Source organism: Neomonachus schauinslandi, chromosome 16, assembly GCF_002201575.2.
Source record: "Neomonachus schauinslandi chromosome 16, ASM220157v2, whole genome shotgun sequence".
Classification (NCBI taxonomy): Eukaryota; Metazoa; Chordata; class Mammalia; order Carnivora; family Phocidae; genus Neomonachus; species Neomonachus schauinslandi.
The window spans coordinates 13,901,688-13,923,133 of NC_058418.1; the positions used below are offsets into that span (position 1 = coordinate 13,901,688).

The window sequence follows — 21,446 nt, forward strand, 5'->3', positions numbered from 1 at the left end:
CCCTCTACTCTTGAAGCACCCTAGACCAAGTGTTGTTCTCCCAGCTCCGCTCCAAATGCAGAAACTTATTTCCTCCTTTCCAACATAGGGTTGGAATTACGTCAGGGCCTCAGGAAGCCCGGCTCGCCCCCTTACACACACCCGCCCTCCTCATCGATCGATCGCAATGCACCAGTTGGGCCTTCACCCCTCTTTCCCCCTAGGCCTTGGAGAGGGAGCAGGTGCAATACACTGTCGTGATTAAGAGATTGCACCGTGGGAGTTAGGCAAACAAGGGTTAGGGCTTGACTCCGCCACTCACCACCTCTGTGTCCCTGCCAAATTGCTTCGTATCTGTATAATGGGGGATAAAACGTACTTTTTAAGAGCTGTGAGGTTGAGAGTCCTGTATGTAAGTGTTTAGTAGACATATGGGGTACTCAGTTAATAACATATATTGAATATTTTGTGTGTGCTACTAGGCTAAGTATCTTAGATCCGTTTTAGGGAGGAGAAACGGAGGTTCAGACAGGATAAGTCAGAGTGAATGTGTGGTGGTGCCAGGACTCAAATTCACATCTGATTCCAAAGTCCATGCTTTTAATCACTTAACCTATTACCGCTGTTAGTACTGCTCCTGTTTTGGTTGCTGTTGTTAAAATAATCCTCCATAGTGCTGCCTCCCCAAGGCTGGGTAATCGGGACCATTTGTTGACCTTAATAAAACATTAAAATTGCTCAAGTCAAAACCTTGGAATCCCAGCCTGATCTCTTTCTTTTTTGTAAACTCTTTATCTAAATTTGTGGATTCTAGGGGTGCCTGGGTGGCTCAGTCGTTAAGCGTCTGCCTTCGGCTCAGGTCATGATCTCAGGGTCCTGGGATCAGGCTCCCTGCTCAGCGGGAAGCCTGCTTCTCCCTCTCCCACTCCCCCTGCTTGTGTTCCCTCTCTCGCTGTCTCTCTCTCTGTCAAATAAATAAATAAAATCTTAAAAAAAAAAAAATCTGTGGATTCCTCCTTCAAAGTAGATCCATTATCTTGCTCACTTCTCCCTGCCTCCACTGTTCTCACCCTGATCTCCTGTACTCTTGTCTCCCCCTGGACCATCACAGCAGCCTCCTCCCTGCGACCTACCCAGCCACCCACCCCCAGTGTCTGTTCCCTACAGGCAGCCAGAGGTAATGTGTAAATACCTGAGTCAGGTCACAGCCCTCCCACGCTTGGAACCTTCCTGTATCTCTAGCTCACTCAGGGTAACCAGCAAAATCCATGCAATGGCTCTCAAGGACCCACAGATCCGCCTTGTCATCTCTTTGCCCTCATCCCCTAAATACCTTCCTCCCTGCTTCCTCCCCTCCAGATACTCACTCCCTTGATGTCCCTCAAACTTACCTAGACATGCTCTTCCCTCAGGGCCTCGCATGGACAGTTCCCCTTTACCTAGAATGTTCTTCCTGCAGACATCCACAGGACTCCCTCACCTCCTTCAAGGCTTTATTCAAATGCCGGCTCCTTAGTGAGGCCTCCCTGATGACCCTGGCTAAAAATGACTGTATCCCCCATCTCCACTTTACTTTTCTCTATAGGGCATATCATTTCTAACATGTCATTTATTGTCTCCTTCGTTGTAAAGTTCATAAGCTGCTCGTGGGAAAGGATTTTGTCTGTTCTGTTCGCTACTTTACCCTCGGTGCCAAGAACAGGGCCTGGCATATGATGGGGGTTTAGTAAGTGTACTTGAGTGACTGAATGTATAAAACTCAGCTGGAGGGTCTGCTTGGGACTAAAGGATGTGAAGGAGAAAGGACAAATTGGGTAGGAGACTGGTTTGGTGGTTCAGGAAGGTGACTGGATGGGGTGCATCAATGCAAATAAAGGACACAGGCTGAGACTTTGTCACAGACATTTCTTGGAGCGAATATCTCATGCCCCCTCCCCCAATGACAAGGCTGGGTCTTTGGCCCCCATCCTCCCCCGCCACGGCAGCCTGCACTGACGATAACAATATTGAGGTCACAGACTGGCTTGGAATCAAGATCAGGAAGATAAATGTCGGGGTGCCTCCCCCAAGTCTGGGGGCCAAGCATCCAATCTGAGGGGCAAGCAGCTGGGAAATTGGGCCTGGGGGCTCCAGGGTCTGAGGTCTTCCTGGCTCCCAGGGTCAGCCCTCCATGCACCCCTGATTTGGGGGTGATGAAGAGTAATCATGGATCAGAGGTGGGTATCAGCAGGGAGCAGGACTGGGAGACCTGGGAGAGGCGGTGCTGGGAGGTGGGGGCCGGGGGAACCTTCCCCAGCTCCCACCGCTTCATCCGCAGATCCCACAGCACCTTACAGCACTCTGGTCCCCGTCCCACCCCTCCCCAAAACGAGGTAGGTTAAGAATGGAGCTTCCCCCCGCCCACCACGGAAGGGAGGAGACCGAGGCACAGAGAGGGGGATGGGGACCCAGGCCACCCCAGCCCCCGGTCCCTCCGCCCTCAGCTCTGGTGGGTCTGACAGTGATGAGAGCTGGGCAGAGTGGGGATGGGAGGGACATCCCCCTTTTCTCTCACCCATCCCAGGGTCTGGTTGGGAGAGCGGAATCTCACAGGTTCCGGATGTAATAGTTAATAATTTAAAGGAAGTGACAGAGGATCTAGCCCTCTGACCCCCTTGACCTATCCCTTGAACCCCTACAAGGCCATCCAAGTCTGGGTAATGAAGAAAGGTAAGTGCACATTTCCAGATGCTTGGGACCACATGCGGGTCCCAAACCCATACAGCATTGAGATTGTCTTGATCCAAGACCTTAATCCTCTGCTTCAGGCCATCAGACCTGAGGTACCCCAAAAGTCCCATTCCACTCAGGGAAAAGAGACTGTGGCATCACAGAGGGCCATGAAAACGGCTTCCAAATTTTACAAAGCAACCCCCAACTCTGAGATGGAGGGGAAGGAGTTAACAGGGCAAAACATAAAAAACTTGGACTAGGGCTGGGGCTTAAGGTTGGGCTTGGGACAGAGCCAAGGGGAAAGAGAGAGAGAGAGAGAGAGAGAGAGAGAGAGAGAGAGTGTGTGTGTGTGTGTGTGTGTGTGTAGAGCCATAGCTAGCCTAAAAAGTGACTCTGTGCACAGTGCAGCCAGCCGAGTGTGGTGTGAATTCCAGCCACAACCCCACCTTGAGTTGTGTCTTTGCTTAGTGAACAGCCTGCACAATCATCTATGACAATGCTAGGTCCTAGAGATGGGTGTGGGGAGCTCTGGGGTGCTCCTGGAATCCAGGAACACGAGCTCAAGATGATGGGTTTTTTGGTTGTTTTTTACCCTAGTAAAGGAGTAGTCCTGTGAGATGCTGGGGGCTTGGGCTGGGGTCCTTGGGGCTTGAAATCAGAGGTCTGGGACCTTGGGGTTTCAGGGGCTTATGGACAGCAGAATTCAAGGGCAGCAGGTCTCAGGGAATATCAGGCTTAAGAGGTCTGGGTCCAAAGAAATCTGGGATCTGAAGGTGCTTTGGTCCTGGAGCACCTCAGTTGTCTCTGGTATGAAGGGACCAAGGTCTTGAGTCAGGGACAATCCCAATGTTGTGTAGGCTTAAGCCCTGAATTTGGGGGACCAATGGCACCTTGGGATCTTGGAACCAGTGCTCCCAAAGCACCTCGGGGTCATTCAGGAGCTGGGGGCCAAGGGGTGAGAGGTCTGGGTTGCCATGAACATCCCATCATCTGGAAGCTGAGCTTCCAGCCTTGAGGGGATTGGGGATCTGTGGGTACAAAGCAGCCAAAGATTCCAGGCCATTCTGGGGCTTGAAATCCAAGTCTAAGGGATTTTGAAAGAGGGTTATCTGAGGACTTGAGACCAGTGCCTTGGGCCCTAAGGTGTGGGTGGTCTTCAGTACCACATCTGGAGTACTAGGCACCTCAGAGTCCTATATACGAGATCCAAAGCTCTGGGAACACTGGCTTGGGGTGAATGGGTCTACAGAGGTCTTTGATCCTTGGTTCCCAGAGCATCCTGGAGTCTGACATCTAGATCTTGGTGGGGAGGATAGGGGGAGGCTCGGAGATGGGTCTCGCAAGTCATTTTGGTCAGAGAACATCTGTTTGGGCATACCTATGGACTCAGGGCATCTTAAGAGGGTTTGGTGCCTCCAGGGTCCTGGGGGCTACAAGAATATCTCAGATATGGGTGCCCCAAGTTTTAGGTGAGCATTCAAGGACCATTTGGGGTGAATCTGGGTTCTATGGTCTCAAAATCTGGGAGTAATTATATGCAGGCAGGGTCAGGTATTGGCAACTCCTGACTCACTGTAATCTGAGGGCTCATGGTGTCAGGCATGATGGGGTCTGGGTTGGTTATTTGAACAGGGAGTCAGGGTTCGGACCCTGCGTCTCTCAGGGATACATGTGCTCCCCAGCCTGCCTGAGGTGAAGAGTTTGGGGATGCCTGGAGTCTCCTCAGTCTAGGTCAGGGAGGGGGGTTGGTGGCAGGATGGGGACACCAGAACTCAGGATGCCTGGGACCTCTTGGACAGACATCCCAATGAAGCTGGGTCTGGGGTCTCTCAGTCCTAGATTTGGGGTCCAGGTTCCAGGTCTGGGGTCTCTCAATCCAAACTCAAGCTCCAAGTTCCGGGTTGCCTAGGTCTGGGTGTGGGGGTCCGAACGGAGTCCAGGGTCCTGGACCCTCAATTTGGGGTCCTCGGTGCAGCTACCGGACCCACCAGGCCGTCCTCACCGCGCCGCCTCCTCGTGGCGACCCCCGCAGCCGGCGCAGCCGCATCGCGCCGCGACCCAGTGGCACGCGCGCAGGGGCGCGTAGCAGCAGAGGCAGGGCACCGCCAGGGAGAGCGCGGCCAGCGCGGCCCAGCGCGCCGCGGGGCGCGGGTGGCCCGGCTCGCAGGCGCACGGGTCCGAGAAGTCGCCCTCGGCGTCCGACAGGCAGTGGTAGAGCAAGCTCTCGGCGCACCACAGGCAACTGAGCCGACGCACCAGCAGGCGACCCGGGTCCGGGGCTTCCGCGCAGCGACCACCGCGCCCGTCCGCGCGGCGGCGGAAGAGCGCCCGGCAGTGCACGCAGCGCGCCGCCTCCTCCGCCTCGGGGGAAGCTTTGGCGGGCGCAGGGGCAGGGCCGGGGCCCGGGGGTGGGCGAGCGGGTGGCGCTGGGGGCGCAGCCTCGGAGAGAGGGACGGGTAGTGCGGCGGGGGGCCCCAGGGCTGCGCCCCTCAACGCGCCGGTCTTGGCGAAGCGCACGACGCAGGTGGACAGGGCGAGGGGCGCGGGCGGCCCGGCGCGCCGGTAATCCTCATAGCCACGGCCGCCCCAGCCCGGGCCCCCTGCCCCGGCCAGGGGCTCTGAGGGCTCCGGAATCCCCGTGAATGGTAGGAGCGGAGGGTAGCTCTGTGGAACGAAGGGACAGAACAGGTTAGCAGGGTCTGTGATCCCCCACGCTCCACCACAACCCATCCCAGTCTCAGAACGAGAATCCAAAGACCCAGCCTTCAGGCCTCATTCATCCTAGGAAGCTGTCCTGGGATCCTGAGTGCCTGGCTTCGGCACTCAGACTTCCAAGGCCCCAGCCCAATCCTCTCAAATCCAAGAACAGGCCAAAGAATCCAGGCACCAAGCCCACACCTTAAAGCCCCAGTGATCCAGACTCTCAGCACTGTCCTCTCTCAAGATCCAGGAAGTCCCAGCACCCAGTCCCCTCTACTCCCAGGTCCGGGAGCTCGGGACCCCAGCCATGTCCTTCAGGACGCAGGAATCCAGTCCCCAAGGAGCGTTAACCCCCTTGGAGCCCATTCCCCTCCCAATGAATTAAGCAGTCTAAAGAATGCCTTCCACACGTACGAAAAACTCCCTACTATACTCGAAGAATTGTCCAAGTCGTCCCCCACGCCCCTCTGAATTCAGAACTCAGAACTTTCCAAAATCTCCAAGACACGGGGAAAGCCCTCACCAACCCTCTGGGGAACCTCAGTCCCCAAACACCCTCCCCACCATCACTGCCACGAATTCAGGCCAACCATCCCCTAGAATCTGTTTGCGGTCTCTTGCCCTTCTGGGGTCTCAGCTCCCACCTCCTTCTGAGCCCCGGCACCCTGCCCCACTTCCCCCCCCACCAGCCCCAGACTTCCGCGGGAGGTGGGAGGTCGCACCTGAGCAGAGGAGCGGTGGTGCTGGGGTGACGAAGCCGGCCCGAAGCCAGAAGCTGACTCCACGGTAATGATAGTGGCCGCTGGGGCAGTGGGAGGCGTCTCCTGGTGGCTGTGACTGGAGGAGGACTCGCTGTCCACATGGGACTGGGGGAGAGTGGCGGCCTCAGAGCCGGACCCCCGGCACAGCGGATGCCCTCACATAGACCCCCTCCCATGGCGAGCGAGGGCTCTGCAGCCAGACAGGCCTGGGTGCTAGCCCCGGCTCTGCCACTGACTGGTCGTGTGACCTCCGGCAAGTGAGCTCATCTCTTTGAGCCTCAGTTTCCTTCTCTGTAAAACGGGGATCATAATAGTGTCTATTCATAAGGATGTGGTTAGGACCCACTGTAAAGGGTATAACACATGCCTGAAGTTACAGGAAGAGCTAGAAATGGTTACTGTTTTTATTACTGGACCCCCTCTTCTTTAACTGCTCAGCTCGCTGACCTACCAAACATCCAAATATCTTTCTCCCTTCTCAGAACCCTTCTCCCTTGGCCAGTCAGCCACCTTCCTGACTCATTCCCACCTCCACACCTTGACTGGGGCAGCTCCACCCACCGGGAAGGTGTTCCTTCCAAACCACCTGTCCTTTACAAACTGAAAAGTCACTTCTCAGACCGTCAGTTTCTTTTCTGTAACCTGCGGGGTCATTCTGACTTCATCCATTTGCTATCTTCAGGAAACATTCATTGAGCACCCACAGCGTGCCAGGCTCACGCAAGGCCATTGCAAGAACGTAGATGGAGCATGGGAAGTCGGCATCTTCCTTGAAGAAGCACCAAATACGTGGGACCTGTCTGCGCGATTTCTGTAGCCCCACCCACCTCCCCCACGACCCTGCAATTCCCACTTTTCTGCCCAGGGAACCAGTTTTGTTCTTCGAAGTCTCAGCAACTCCCACTGTTCCCAGCAAATGCCAAATCGCATCTGACATCATGTGCATTTATTCATTCAATAAATGTATTCAACACATATTTACTGAACACTTACTGTATACCAGGCACTGTTTTAGGTCTCGGAGATGCAGCAAGAAAGCAACAAAAGATCCTTTGCCCTCCTGGAGCTAGCATTCTAGCACAGGAGACAGGCAATAAACTAACAGATAAGAAAGCTGTCTACACTGGGGCGCCTGGGTGGCTCAGTCAGTTAAGCAGCTGCCTTCAGCTCAGGTCATGGTCCTGGGGTCCTGGGATTGAGCCCCGAGTCAGGCTCCCTGCTCTGCGAAGAGCCTGCTTCTCCCTCTCCCCACCTGCCCACCCCCGCCCCGTGCTCATGCTCTGTCTTGCTATCTCTCTTTCAAATAAAGTCTTAAAAAAAAAAAGAAAACTGTCTATCTAGGAAGGAAATAAGGAAAATATCTTAGAAGATGGGAAAAAATTAGAACAGGATAGGGAGCATCAGGACATCACAGTTTTGAACAGCTTACTCAGGAAGGGCCTCACAATGAAAGGAAAATGTGTATAAAACCCTGAAGGAAGTAGGGGGATGAGCCACGTGGAAATTTGGAGAAGAGTATTCCAAGACAGAAGGGACAGCTAGTGCAAAGGCCCTGAGACAGGAATGTGCCTGCCATGTTGGAGTAACAGTGAGGAGGCTAGTGTGGCTGGAGCAGAGTGAGCAAAAGGGAGAAGAGGGGGCCAAATGGTATGGAATCTTACATGCTTTCTCCTTTACCCTGAGTGAGATGGACCCCTGGAAGGGTTCTGCGTGGAAGGATGGCCATGATCTTAGATGCCAATAGGGTCCCTCTGGCTGTGTGTGGGGAACTTCCAGACAGTAGGGAATAGGAGGGGGGCAGTTGACCATAAGAAGTTGGTGAGATGTTCCGGTTGGCAGATGAGGTTGGACAGCACCAGGTTGGAGGCAGATGCTAATCATTTTGAAGATGAAGCCAATATTTGATGACAGATTAGATGAGGAGCATAAAAAAGGACAAAAGTCAAGGATGACTTCAAGGTTGGTACCCTGAGTAACTAGAAGGATGGGATTTGTCATTAATTTGTTCACTATAAAAGATATGGCTTATCCTTTTTTTTTTTTTAATTTTCTGCCTTTCCACGCTAGAATAGAAGCTCCATGAGGAAAGGGACTTTGTTTTGTTCACTGATGTATCCCCAGTGCCTAAAACACTACTTATTTGCAGGTGCTCAATAAATACCCTTGAATGAATATGTGACTCACAATAGAATAGAAAACTAGGATAACAGGCATGAAGTTGACACTAATCGTTTGGGCCCTAATTTGTGTCCCCAGCATGTGGCATGCTGCCTGATACACAAGAGATGCTCAAGAATGTTTGGAGAATAGAAATAAACCCCTGCCCTCCCAGCAGAGCTGCATCCTGGAGACTCACCGTCAGAGGGCAGGGAGTCTCTGCGGTGTCCTGGGAAGGGGAGGAGGAAGAGGAGGAGGAAGAGGGGGTAAGCGAGCCTGGGGCAGGGAGAGAGGCAGACAGTGAATTCCCTGGGCCCCAGCTTCTCCCAGTCCTCCCACCCCATCCTCCAGTGCCCACCACCTGCACCACTCACCTCGACCCAGCGCGGCCAGCGCGGCCAGCAGGCTCTTCTGGAACTCATCAGCCTCTGCGGGACTCTGGAATGTCAGTCCAAACTTGCAGTCACCCAGGCTCCAATGATGGAAGATGGGGTTCACTTTGTTGTAAACCAAGCCTGGCCTCAGGGTACACTCCAAGGTGGTCTGAGGGGGCAGGAGGGGGGCAGGTCAGACACCCCCTTCCAACCATGCCTGTGACTTCCTCTCCACCCTCCGCCTATCTGCATACCTCAGCATCCCACAAACTGCATTTGTCAATCCTAGGTGTACCCCTGAACCCTGATCAACACCTCAACACCACTTCCCAATTTTATTGAGCACACCTCTGATACCCCAATATTTCCCCCAAGCCCCTTGATCCCTATATTTTCCTATACCCCCTTCTGATAACCCCATGTCCCTCCTTCTGACTCAATAATATGCCCCAAACTTTACTGAGCAGCTCAAAATATTACTGTCCATCTCCTTCTGATGCCCCAACAATCTCCCAAAATGCTACCCCAAAATTCTTATCAAACTCCCATAGCTTTCCCCTCAGATGCTGGCCAACAACCCTAGGCGTTCCCTCACATCCTTGCCCAACATCACCATATCCAAATCACACCAGTTCAAATCCCCCTACGTTGTTCCTTCTGACCCCTGCTCTGAAATGCAAGCCATCCCCCAAGCCTTTTCAAACAATCCAAGTCTTTCTACTACACCCCCAGCTGAAACTTCAACCGTTGGCCTTCCAAATCATGCCAAGCAGCCCAGAATATTCCTGCTGAACCCACATATAGGATTGTAAACCCTATTTGACACGTCCAGATGGTCCCCCGCCAAATGCCTCCATATACTTAGAGCAGACAGCGGCCAGTGGTGTGGGGCCTCCTGGTAAGGATCTCTGAGCAAGATGGAGCCCCAGGAGGGTTCTGAGCAGAGGGAAGGACATGATCTGAGTCAGGTGTTAGCAGGGCCCCTGTGGAACAGACCGAGGTTGGGGGATGGAGCAGAAGCAGGGCAAGAATGGGGAGGAGGCTGCTGTGATGGCCCATTGGGCAATGGCAGTGGACAGGACCTGCTCGATACCCCAGATATTCTCAAAATTCCCAGTTGTTCTCCAAAAGACAGATACTCAGTTCCAACTACATCCCACGCCCGGGGGTTGCTTCTGGGCTGGGAGATGACCTGACCTCATCTCTGCACTCCCAGCCCCATCCCCTTCCTTCCCCCGTCCCCACCCTACCCCCACGCCCCAGGGTGGCTCACTTTCTGGTCCCGAAGGCGCTCCCCGTGGATGACGTAGTGCCCCTGGCGGGCCCCCCCCTCGGGCCTGGCCCCTCGGACCCGACAAACGCTCACCTGGCTGAGGCCCCCGCCCCCCACAGGCAGCCAGCCCCCACTGGAGTCATCTCGGGCCATCACCACGGCTCGGACCGGAACCATGTACCTGGAGGGCGTGGGGAGGCGGGGGCAACACAGTCAGTGGGCTGCAGGGCTACTCTCCCATTCAGAGTTCCCCCAACCCTCATCCCCCCCTCTTCGTCCCTCACATCTGGATCCGCTACACCCTCACGCACCGATTTTCACTTTCTCTGACATCCCTGCCTTCTCCCCACCCCCCGCCCCATGCCCACCTTCTTCCAGCATGGCTTCTTTCTTCCTCATGCCATCTCTTTTCTCCCAGGCTTAGCTTCTCCACATCTACTTTTCCTCTCCATACCCACCTTCCTCCCTTTCCCCATCGGCCCCATCCTGACCCCCATAGCCTCGGTTTTCCACCTCCCTTCCCCCTCCGGCTCTTCCCCTATCAACCCAGTCTCCTTCTCTTCCCTCAGCACATTCCCACAGCCCCACCCATCGTTCCCCCTCACAGCTGGGTGCCTGCGCATATGTATTTTCTTAGAGCCCATCAACTCAGCTCCAGATCCCCCTACACTGCCTCCACACTCTGCCGCCCAGGCCACTGGCTGGGTGAGAAACCCAGGCTCTCTCCCCCCCCACCTTCCCGGATTTATGAATGAGACCGGATGCAAAGCTCACTGAGTCACTCAGCAACGGGAGATGGGCAGGGAGCAGGGAGAGAACCAGAAATGGCCAGAGAGAGGCCGAAAGGGAGATGGAGGCAGAAGAAGCCAGAAACGGGCGACCGAGACACAACCAGAGTGCATTTCATTCACAAAAATCAAGCCTGCTCCCTCAGGTCCCAGCCCAAGGAAGGCAAGGGGGAGACATTGAGGGGAGGTGGAGAATTGATCCCTCCTCCTCCCCCTCCCCGCCCCAGCATCCTTCAGAACCATCTTACCCCGCCCCCCAGCTCAGGGGACGTAGCCCTCCGCCCAGTAATCCGGATCAGCGTCCAGCCCCTCACTACCACCTAGCGCAGGGACCCTGGAGTCTCAACCTTAGGGACCCAGGCAACGAGCTCTAGCCCCTTCCCCCACCTGCAGGCTGCCGGTTTTCCCCGGCCCTTCGGGAGGGGAAGGGGCGGTCGCAGCGCCCCCAGCCCCCTTTTCTCAATGGGATGGGATTTTGTGAATGAGCAGTCACGTGATACTGCTTCCTTTGTCCGCCCGCCTCCCCCCGACAACAGGTGAAGCAGAGAAAGAGGGCAGGGGTCCCCCAGGGCCTAGCTGGGATGGGACGCCGGGATTTCTGAATGCCCTATGCTCCCCACACATCTGTTTCCCTGGGGGAGTGGTCCCCAGAGTTCCTCAATGGTGGGGGTCCAGTTCGGAATTTTATGAATGGGGCGTCCTCGGAGAAGTCCAGGCCCCCAAATGGAGACTGGTACCCTAAATGGCTGCCGCGCAGTTTAGGGGCCCCCAACCCCATGTCCTTCCACCCGCGGTCTGGGGGGCGCCCCGGTGGGCAGGAGGCGCAGCGCGGTGCAGGCCGCCCCCTCACCAGGACAGGCAGTCTGTCAGCCCCCGCCCCCTCGCCCCCCTTGGCACCTGCCTGGGGAGGCTCCGGCCGGGCTCCGAGCGGCGGCGACTTGGCCTCCTCCTCCTCCTCCTCCTCCTGTTCGCTCCGGCTCCCTCGCTGGCTCCGGCGGCGCTAGAGACGGGCACCGGGAGCCGGGGCGACGGGGGAGGGAGGGGGAACCTGGAAGATGGGTGAGGGGGAGGGGGCGGCTTGGGGGAGGGGTAAGCGCGAGGCGGGCGTACTTGCCCGCTGGGTCCTAGAGCCCGTCACTGGCTCCAGAGAACAGCCCCCCAGCCCCCATTTTCTCAGGATCCAGAAAGGATCCCCCACTTTCCCACCCATCCGCGCCATTGATCCTTGAGGATGTGGGGAAGGGTCCGGGACATGGCCTGGCCTCAGGGTTCTAAAGAGGTGAGGGTCTTCGCTTTGGGTTTTAAATGGGAGGAGCTGAGTACCTGATAGGGTTCGAAAAGGGGTGGGGCGAGAAGGGAGCCTTCGCAAGGGGGCGGGGTCGGAGGGCCTTGGGAAGGAGAGTCGGTGAGGAAGCCGAGGGCGCGGAAAAGCGCTTGCGTCATGGAAGGGGCGGCTCCGCGGTGGATGGGCCTTCTAGGCAGGCCCGAGGAAGGAGAGGGTCTTGAGAAGTGACGTTGTGGGGTCCTAAAAGGGTGGAGTTTAGAAGTAAATTGTCTTATGGGCGGGGCCCATGAGAGAGCTGAAAGGGAGGAGCTACGTACCAGTGTTCGTAATGGGCGGAGCTTCGAGGGAGGGACTAACGGCGAGGGGCGGAGCACTTATAAAGGGGAGGAGCTAAGGATAACTTTCTAAAGGGGTGGGGCCTAGGACTTAAAGCCCTGGGGGCGGGGAAGAAGACGTCGGAATATTTCAAAGGGAGATCCAGGTTCGTAAGGGGCCGGTCTTCAGCTGGCTCACCGGAAGGCGGGGCCTCGAGCCCGGGGGCGGGGCCTAGATCTCGGGGTCCGCCCTCGCTGTCTCGCCCACTTGCCATCACCCGCTTCATTCCCGTTCTTTTCGGTTATTTTCTGCTACGGCCGTTCCCCGCCCTGCCCTGGGCCCAGGGGGCCGCGGTCTGAACTTTGGTCGGTTGGAGGAGTCGGTGAGTGGGAACCTCTGGGCGAAGGCGGGGCCAGGGCGGAGTTGGAGAAAGGGGTGGGGCCTGAGTGTTGAAGACGGCTGGTAGACCAGGAGCCGGAAAAGTTTAGGAGTGAGGCCCGAAGATCTGACGCTGCCTGGGAAGAGGGCGAGACTCAAATGATCGACACAGAGACAGGGATCGGAGGGTTAGAGGTGAGGACGAAGGGGTTAGCAAGACAAGAATACCGCGGAGGCGGGGCCAGACCTGGGGCGGGTGCTGAGGCCCGATACCGACAATCGGGGGCGGGACCAGAGAGCAGGGGCGGGCCTGGGCCTCCGAGCCAGATTAGAAGACTGGGAGAGAAGTTTGAACTCCTTGCAGGCCTTACAGGCTCCTGAGCACAATCATCATGAGTGATGTGGCCTGAGTGACTGACAGGAAAGCGGGCAAGACCTGCGTCTTGGAGCCTAGAGACCGGGGACCTGGTCAAAGTGTAGGGATGTGACTTGAGGGACAAGTTGGGTAGGGTGAGGGGACAGGGACAGAACCTTAGTACACTAAGAGAATGGAGCCTAAGTGTCTGAACAGCAGCTGAATGGGGCCATGAGGAAGAAGGTGTGACATTAGTTGATTGGGGCGATGGGGAAGAACGCTTGAGCTTCGAGAGTCAGGAAACAGGAATGCGGGTAGCGACTGGTTGGATGGGTGGATCTTGGAACACAGGGGCGGGTCTGGGGTGGACGGGTAGGACCAAATACAGCCAGCCTCTTGGAGTCCCCACAGTTTTAGCAACCTGACTGGCGGAAGTTTTTCTGACCACAGTCCCCGACCTCCGTCAGAAATGGGGAACGTGCAGTCGGAGCCGTCTGCGGGCGGGAGCTCCCGAAAAGAGCAAGCCTCGGACCGCTCCTCTGACTCCCGCCGGACGTCCCTGGTGGAGCCCGAGGTGACCCCCTCTTCCCCAGCCATGCGCCTGGCTCGCGGGCTGGGCGTCTGGTTCCCTGGCAGCTCCGCGCCCCCGGGAATCCTGGTACCCCCGGAGCCCCAGGCCTCAACCTCGCCCCTGCCCCTGACCTTACAACTGCCCTCGCCAGTGACGCCCCTTTCAGAGGAGGCGGCTGCGGCCGCGGTCTCCACACCACCCCCGCCCCCCGTGGGGACCCTGCTGCCCGCCCCGTCTAAGTGGCGAAAACCCACGGGCACTCCGGTGCCCCGGATCTGCGGTCTGCTGGAGGCGAGCCATCGCGGCCAGGGCGATCCTCCGAGCCTCCGTCCGCTGCCGCCGCCGCCCCGGCAACTAACTGGAGAGGACCGCAACTCTATCCCGGGGGCCCCATCCCCTACTCAGCCGCCCTTGGAGCCGCGGAAGCTGCCACCACCGCCACCTTCCGACCGGCAGCCCCCGGACCACAGAATCATTCCTGCTCTGGCCACACCCGCCACACCCCCCACAGAAAGCCAGGTCGGGTACGGCAGCGAGGGCCAGACGGCCGTTGGAGCCCGCAGAGGGGCGCCTCCCCAAGCGGGCGAGGGCGAAATGGCCCGGCCTACGGTCTCCGAGTCCGGCTTGAGTCTGCTGTGTAAAGTCACCTTCAAGTCGGGGCCCACTTTGGCCCCTCCGGCAGCCTCGAGTTCCTTAGCGGCCAAAGCCTCGCTCGGGGGCGGCGGAGGCGGAGAACTCTTCGCTGCTGCCTCGGGTTCCATCTCTTACGCTGAGGTCCTGAAGCAGGGGCCCCTGGCCCCTGGGGCCGCTCGACCCTCGAGAGAGGTCCCTCGGGGGACTCAGGAAGCAGAAGGCGGTGATGGAGACGGCGAGGGGTGTTCTGGACCCCCCTCGGCGTCTGTGTCCCACGTCAGGACCCTTCCGCCGCCACCGTACACCACCTTTCCAGGCTCGAAGCCCAAATTTGACTGGGTGAGACCTCCCGACGGCCCCGAACGCCACTTCCGTTTCAATGGATCCGGCGGCGGTGTCGGGGTGCCCCGACGGCGGGCGGCCGCGCTCTCAGGGCCCTGGGGCTCCCCACCGCCTCCGCCAGGGCAGACGCACCCAGCTCCCGGGCCCCGGAGGCCTGCACCGGCCCTGCTGGCGCCGCCTATGTTCATTTTCCCGGCGCCCACCAATGGCGAGCCTGTGAGCCCGGGGCCGGGAGGCCCACAGGAGGTGCCACCACCGCCGCCTCCCGCGCCGCCGCCGACACCGCAGCCGCCCGTGCTCCGGCCGGCGCCGCTGCCCGTGGCCCGCCCTCCCACCCCACGCCCGGGCCACTTGGAGGCGGTGCCTCTGGCTCCCGCCAGGGCTCCCACTCTGCCCCTCGCCTTGGCTGCCGACCAGGCCCCGGCCCCGGCCCCGGCCCCGACCCCGGCCCCGGCCCCGGCCCCATCCCCGGCCCCGGCCCCGGCCCCGGCCCCATCCCCGACCCCGGCCCCGGCCCCATCCCCGGCTCCAGCTCCCACCATAGCGGAGCCAACGCTCCCTGCGCCCGCGCCCATCAAGTCCCGCACGCGCAGGAGCAAGGGTCCCCGCGCAGCCCGAGGCGCGACCCGTGAGGATGGCGCACCCGGAGATGGTCCTCGCGAACGTACTGCAGCTACCGTGACCGACAGTGGTGGTGGAGGGGGTGGTGGCAGCGGGACGCCTCCAGCGGGAATGGCTAACACGGGCACCACACGCCACTGGCCGCCCTTCCAGGTGCTTAACTCTTGTCCCTACAAGTGTTACTGCCGCCACCAGCCGCGTCACCGCCGTCTGCCACGCAACGTGTCTGCCTGGTGAGGGAAGGTCGTCGGGGAGTAGGGAGGGGAGGGCATACCCCTTGAAGTCCTGAACCCGACCTTCCCAGATAGAGTCCCATTCAGCCCTTTGGAGTCCTGACCCCAGCTGACCCCCGACTCCTTCCTTGGCTGTATCTCAAACCCAGCTGAGCTCCAATCCTTCAGGACTAAGAGAAAACTTGACACCATACTGACCCCTGACCAGGGACAGGGAACACCTTGGTCCAGCCTCTTGGTATACAGATCTCCAAGCTGACTGTTGGCCCTGTGACCTTCTGGAGTCATCAGGGAGGGAAGCTGGTGCCAGCTGGACTTACCCTATTCACAGCCTTAACCCTGTCCGAGGGCACCAAGAAGGACCATGTCGCAAGCTTTTCAGGGATAGGAGCAGAGATGAATGCATACCTCCAAAGAAGTCCCTGACCCCTCCAGCCTATGGCAACTTCTCCTGACTCTGGCAGCCAGAGGGCACTGATGTCCCAGTCCCTGTACTGCAGAGGCTATTCCAGAGGCTATTCCCGAGTCCTCAGGCCCAGAGGAGATATCTTTCAGTTACACCCTCCCCCTACACACACACACACACACACACACACACACAGTCACCAGGATTATAGGACCTTGGCCCCCAAAGATTCTGAATCACAGAGAGACCCTCTGCTCTGGACTCCTTGGGGGGGGGTTCAGTAGGGATGGGCCAGGTGGGGGAGAGGGGAGTACAGGACACTGACACTATCACCAACCCTTAGCCCCCTTTCCTAATTTAAGTGGATACAGCCCTGCCCTAGACTGCCTTTGTGACATTCATACATGGCCCCTCATATAGATGTGGAAAGTGAAACCTAGAAGGGGAAAGGGCTTGGCCACATGACCAGGCCCTACTGATTCTACCCTCCCTCTAGGCTGAGCACGCCCACCAACCACCTGAGCGAGCCACCCTGGGTTGCCACCATCAAGCTGGCTGGCTCCCTGGTGGCCGGGCTGGAGCACTACGACTTGCAGGCCACGCATTCCAACTGAGTGCAGTCTGCTCAGTGCCCTCTGCCTCCCACTCCTTGACAATAAAATAACCATCCAGATGTCTAGCTACCTGTCAGTCACTTGCTCAGGGTTGAAGGGATGGAGTGGGCTAGGGCAGAGGCCTCCATAAAAGCACATCTTAGAAACAGTTAAGGAGACTGGACCCAGAACAGCAGTGATGGGAGGTGCCAGGCATCCGGCACCTGGACTGATGGGCCCGAGGCTGAGACAGTCTCATTACCCTTGATACCATCAACCCCATTTCTGAGGCAGTCTGATTGCAAGCTGAAATGCTGAGCACAAATCCCTTTGGAAAGCAGGAGTTATCACTCCCTTTATACAGATGTGGAAACGGACTCTGGGAGACTTTGTTGAAAATCCCACATCCCACAGATGGCTCAGCCGGATTTGGACTCTGCCTTAAATACCTTCTCGAGAACTTCAAGGCAGGAAACACAGGCTGGGGCGGTTCAGAAGGTCCTAAGTTACAGCACTGGCTCAGGAAGGGTGGGAACCAGGGCAAGCCCATGCCGGTGCCCACACCTATCGTTCCACAGAGGTCTCAAACTGGTAGCCCACAGACGGGTTCCATTTCGCACGTCATTGAACAAACTGGTTTAATTGCAAACATCTTAAAAATTGTGACGCGTCACCCCCTTCGCTGAAAAACTCGTGCCTTGGCCTGGCATTCCTGTGGGTCCACAGCTGGCTGCAACCCCTCTACCTGGAACCTGGGCTCCCCTGCCACTGGGCCCCTGTGATGGGCTGCCATCGGACAGCTTCAGCCATGGCCGCTGGACAGAAGCTGACCCAACAGAGGGTTATCTCAGCTCCCAGAGGGCCCCCAAACTTCTAAGTTCTCCCGAGAGAAGGAACTTGTCTCCCCACCATTCCACCCGGGGAGACAAGGGCCTAGAAGAGAGAATGTCAATCCACCTTTATTGGAGGAAGCCCTGCCCTGCCACTGCTTTAAATACGGCAAGCCCGGCCCCAGCCCGGCGCCGGGCGCGCTCAGACGATCATCTCCAGCTGCCGGGCATACTCGATGACCTGCTTGGCCAGTTCCGTGGAGGGGATGGTGGTATCTTCTGGCTTCTGCTGCTGGCTGGCAAAGCTGTAGTAGTTGTTGAGGCCCAGAACCCACCCTCGCTGCAGGAAGGGAAGGGTGACAGATGGGTGGGGTGATTGCACAGGCTACCCCCCACCACCCCACAGAGCCAGCACGTGCCCATGCGGGCCCTGGCTCCCGTTCCTCGCCACCCCTACTCTACCCACACAACTCTAGACCAGTAACTTCACCTCTCTGTGCCCCCGTTTCTCCGTGTTTGAGACAGGACTCTCATCACACACCTCTCTGGGTCTGCTATGAGGATTCAGTGAATCAACACCTCTAAAGTGCTGAGAAGTGTCTGGCCATGTAAATGATCACTAAATATCAGCTGTCACCATAGCTCAAGTTCGATTTCACCTCTTCCAGTCTGGCCTTGACCCCCCTCGGTTACCGGGGTCCCTACACCCCATGCCCCAATGTCTCCAAGGGCACTACTCCTGCATAAACAGCCCAGGCCAAATGAGGCAAAGGCTCGCGGAGAAAAACTCTAAGGAGTTCTGTTAGGGACAATAGCTCAATAGGTACTGAGCGTCAGTGTCCACCTCCACCTCCTGCCAGGTGCTCATGCTAAGCTAAGCTCATCCCACATGTTAAATTCTAGCCCCACTCTACAGATCGGGAAACTGAAGCTCAGAGAAGTTCAGCAACCTGCCTGTGGTCTCACACCTGGATTTAAACATGTGCAGTTTTGCTCCAGAGTCCCTCCAGCAAACCCTACTATGAGTGCACCCCTGGCCCCACAGCCCCTCGCCCTGCGCCCCAGCCACCTTCTTGGCGTAGTCGGTCATCTTTTTGGGTGTGTTGAAGAAGAGGATCCGGGTGGCCTCAGTGAAAAGGATTTTCTCATAGGCCTTCTCGATGCACCCAGCAATCTCATCCCTGAGGAAAGACAAGGCTCTCATTACTGAGCACAGACAACTCTTCAGGCCTTGTCCTCCCAGGCCTGACACGTGTGAGCTCTGACAGTTCAGCACTGACGGCTGGAACATGCTTCCTGCCCTGTTTCATCCAGGCTTGGAGAGGGGGAGGAGCTTGACCAGAGTTGCAAAGCCAGGCAACAGCAGGGTCCAGATCTCTGAGACTCCTGGGCTCAAACTCTGAATCCCACTCCCAGCACGAGGACTTCAGGCTGTCTGAAACCCAGCCTGGGATTCACATGAGGGCATCTCTTAACAGAAACCCCCTCCCCCCACACACAAGGATGCTGTGCCCCATTTCTAGATCTGATCCTGGGAGGGTTCCTTGCCACCCGTTAAGAGGCATCAAGATCAATAATGAAGTAGAAAAACATCAAAGGATCAAGTCACTGAAAATGAAGGAGTCAGCTCCAGGGAAAAGTTAGTAACAGGGAGTGTGCACCCATTTCTGATGTATTTTATCTCTTAGACCCAGAGGCAGGTATACAGACACTCGTTATATACTACTCCCTGTTCATTTTGGAGAGCCAAATATTTCTCATTTAAAAGTAATCTAAACTCACTAAGCTACCTCTCTTCACTTCCACCACAACTCTGAGCTTGGTTTTGCCATCCAAGAAATGGAAACCCATCTCAGTCTGGCACTTTGCCTCCATGAACTGGCTCTGCCACCACCTGGACCCTTTTATTCTTCAAGGGATGTGTAAATGTCACGCCCACCCGCCCATGTCATGTCACTAGTGCATGGAGCAACCCCTGAGCGGGACTTAATGGCCCCATTCTAAGGAAGAGGAAACTGAGAGTTCCGCAGTTTAGGAGACCTGAGGTGAGACTGGAGCACTTCTAAGCCAGGCAGCTTGGGTCTTGCCTGCTGAGCGCTGTCTGGGTGTCAAGCCCAAGCCCGGATCATATGGGCACAGAGATAAGCGGCCCACAGTGAGATGTGGCCTGTTTTCCACAATCTCATGACAAGTTGCAGTTCATAGAAAAGGAGAACTGATGTGCCCAACCTCTCCAGACCACAAGTGACCAGAATGAGATTCAACTCAGGGCTGTCTGACTCCAGAGTCCAAGCTGTTTCTGAACCCCACAGGACCCTGCCCACCACCCCCCACACACACCTGATAGTGTCAAGCAGGATGTCAATGAAGAAGGTATAGCTCTCAGCAGGGATGTTGCCTTTGGCCAGGAACACCTTGTTATAGCTGCCCTCCATCAGGTACTGAAGAGGCCAGGGGTGGGGAGGAAAAGAGGATGAGGAGCAGGTAGCATACGGGCCTATCAGCTGAGGCCTCACCACATTCCCAGTGCCTCCATAATCCCCTCTGCTATAACACCCTTAGCGTACAGTCATGCATTCCCCAGGCAGACTGAGCACCTTCTCTTCCAGGAAGCCCTCCCTGGTTTGTACACATACAAGCATGCACATTCTTTCTCCAAACTGCCCTGGGCTGATAGCTAATTATCTTATCTATTCTCCAATCACAGGAGGGAGACAGAGCGGAATCCCCGAGCTCATTCCTCCACTCCTTTGCTTGAGTTGTGCTGCGGGCCATAAATGCTCTCTCCCATTTTCTCATCACAGCAAAATCCTCCCAGGAGACGTCAGCTCTAGGAACTACTTCCTAACCTTCAGTACTAAAGCTCTTCCCTGACCATGCTCCCCTTGTTGTAGAAATACTGTCGTCTTTGCTTACCCTCAGCCACACCAGGCACGTTTCTGCCTTGGGACCTTGGACTGGCTGCTCCCTCTCCTCGGTTCACATCCCCCCAGATGTCCACATGATTGGGTTCGTCACCCCTTTCCAATCTTTCCCAAATCTCACCTTTTCAGCAAGGCCTTCCCTGACCACCCTACAAAAAAATTCACCCCTGCCCCGACTCTCCACCCTCCTTACCTTTGTTTTACTCCATAGCACTTAACTTCTTACAGACCACACAGATTAATCTTTTTGTTTACTGTCTACTTCCTCATCTGAATGTCATGCCCACCAGATCCCGGATTTTAATCTGTTTTGTTTGCAGTACAGTCTGAAAACCAACCACATGGCACATGGCTGGGGCTCAACAGCTGTTGGACAAATGAGCAAATGAGTCCCTGGACTAAAAGGTGACTCCTGCCCACTCCTCCAGGAAATCTTCTCTAATGTCTGCACCTGCACCACTCCCTTCAGACCCCCCCACCCCCTTCCCCAGCCTCACTTGCTCCAGGGACACAGGATGCTTGATGTATACATTGGTCTGGATGTCTTTGGCAGGCAGCCGCTCCAACTCTGTGTGGAACTCAGCCACCCGGTTCTGGGACAGCAGGAAGAGGAGGTTGAGGCCCAAGAGCTGGTGCATGTAGGCTGACTCGGGGAGCTGCTCCCTGTGGACCAGGGTGGGAGAACCAACTGTAAGGAGGGCTTAAGTACCTACGAGCCCCCCACTCCAGGCTCCAGGGACCCTGATGTCTGCCCTGTGCTGTCTCCTTGCAGAAGTATCGGGTCTTGGGTTTTCAAATGAAACTGAAGCCCAGAGAGGTATGAAGAAGTCACAAGTCATATGGGTCCAAGCAGGTGACCTCACTTCAGTAAAGTGACTCAGCCTCAGTTTCCCCAACTGTAAAATGAGTACTACCACAGCGTCCATCTCATAGAAGGTAGGTCAAGTGAATAAGGGTTAAGTGAATTAAATGACTTAACCCAGGTACAGTAATCGGAACAGTACTTGACTCAAATAAATATTGTGCGTTAGCTATGATTATGATATTAAGAGTTATCACGGGCGCCTGGGTGGCTCAGTCGGTTGAGCGACTGCCTTCGGCTCAGGTCATGATCCCGGGGTCCTGGGATCGAGTCCCGCGTCCCGCGTCGCGCTCCCTGCTCTGCGGGTAGCCTGCTTCTCCCTCTCCCACTCCCCCTGCTTGTGTTCCCTCTCTC

At 56.8% G+C, this 21,446-nt stretch overlaps 3 protein-coding genes across 4 annotated transcripts in view; 1 reads left to right on the forward strand and 2 right to left on the reverse strand.

Moving 5' to 3' along the window:
• Window positions 1-4,689: 4,689 nt before the first annotated feature.
• SPRED3 (sprouty related EVH1 domain containing 3) lies at window positions 4,690-10,133 on the reverse strand. Of its 2 annotated transcripts, XM_021701104.1 has the most exons (5): window positions 9,957-10,133; window positions 8,684-8,852; window positions 8,509-8,585; window positions 6,114-6,257; window positions 4,690-5,355 (listed from the first exon to the last, which is right to left on the reverse strand). In XM_021701104.1, the coding sequence occupies exons 1-5, from the start codon at window positions 10,131-10,133 to the stop codon at window positions 4,690-4,692; spliced, it is 1,233 nt and encodes a 410-aa protein (XP_021556779.1). The 2 variants fall into 2 exon arrangements, with proteins under 2 accessions (XP_021556779.1, XP_044767222.1); XM_044911287.1 differs by lacking the exon at window positions 6,114-6,257.
• Window positions 10,134-12,876: 2,743 nt separating this feature from the next.
• GGN (gametogenetin) lies at window positions 12,877-16,497 on the forward strand. The gene is made up of 3 exons (XM_021701095.1): window positions 12,877-12,917; window positions 13,528-15,477; window positions 16,380-16,497. The coding sequence occupies exons 2-3, from the start codon at window positions 13,547-13,549 to the stop codon at window positions 16,495-16,497; spliced, it is 2,049 nt and encodes a 682-aa protein (XP_021556770.1). The 5' UTR covers window positions 12,877-12,917; window positions 13,528-13,546.
• Window positions 16,498-17,099: 602 nt separating this feature from the next.
• Window positions 17,100-21,446, reverse strand: part of PSMD8 (proteasome 26S subunit, non-ATPase 8) — a 7,032-nt gene continuing 2,685 nt past the window's right edge. Inside the window, exons 4-7 of the mRNA XM_021701126.1 lie at window positions 20,728-20,893; window positions 19,647-19,747; window positions 18,376-18,487; window positions 17,100-17,646 (exon numbers count right to left, since the gene is read on the reverse strand). Coding sequence (XP_021556801.1) covers window positions 17,509-17,646; window positions 18,376-18,487; window positions 19,647-19,747; window positions 20,728-20,893 — 517 coding nt within the window. The 3' untranslated portion in view covers window positions 17,100-17,508. The remainder of the gene's footprint in view (window positions 17,647-18,375; window positions 18,488-19,646; window positions 19,748-20,727; window positions 20,894-21,446) is intronic.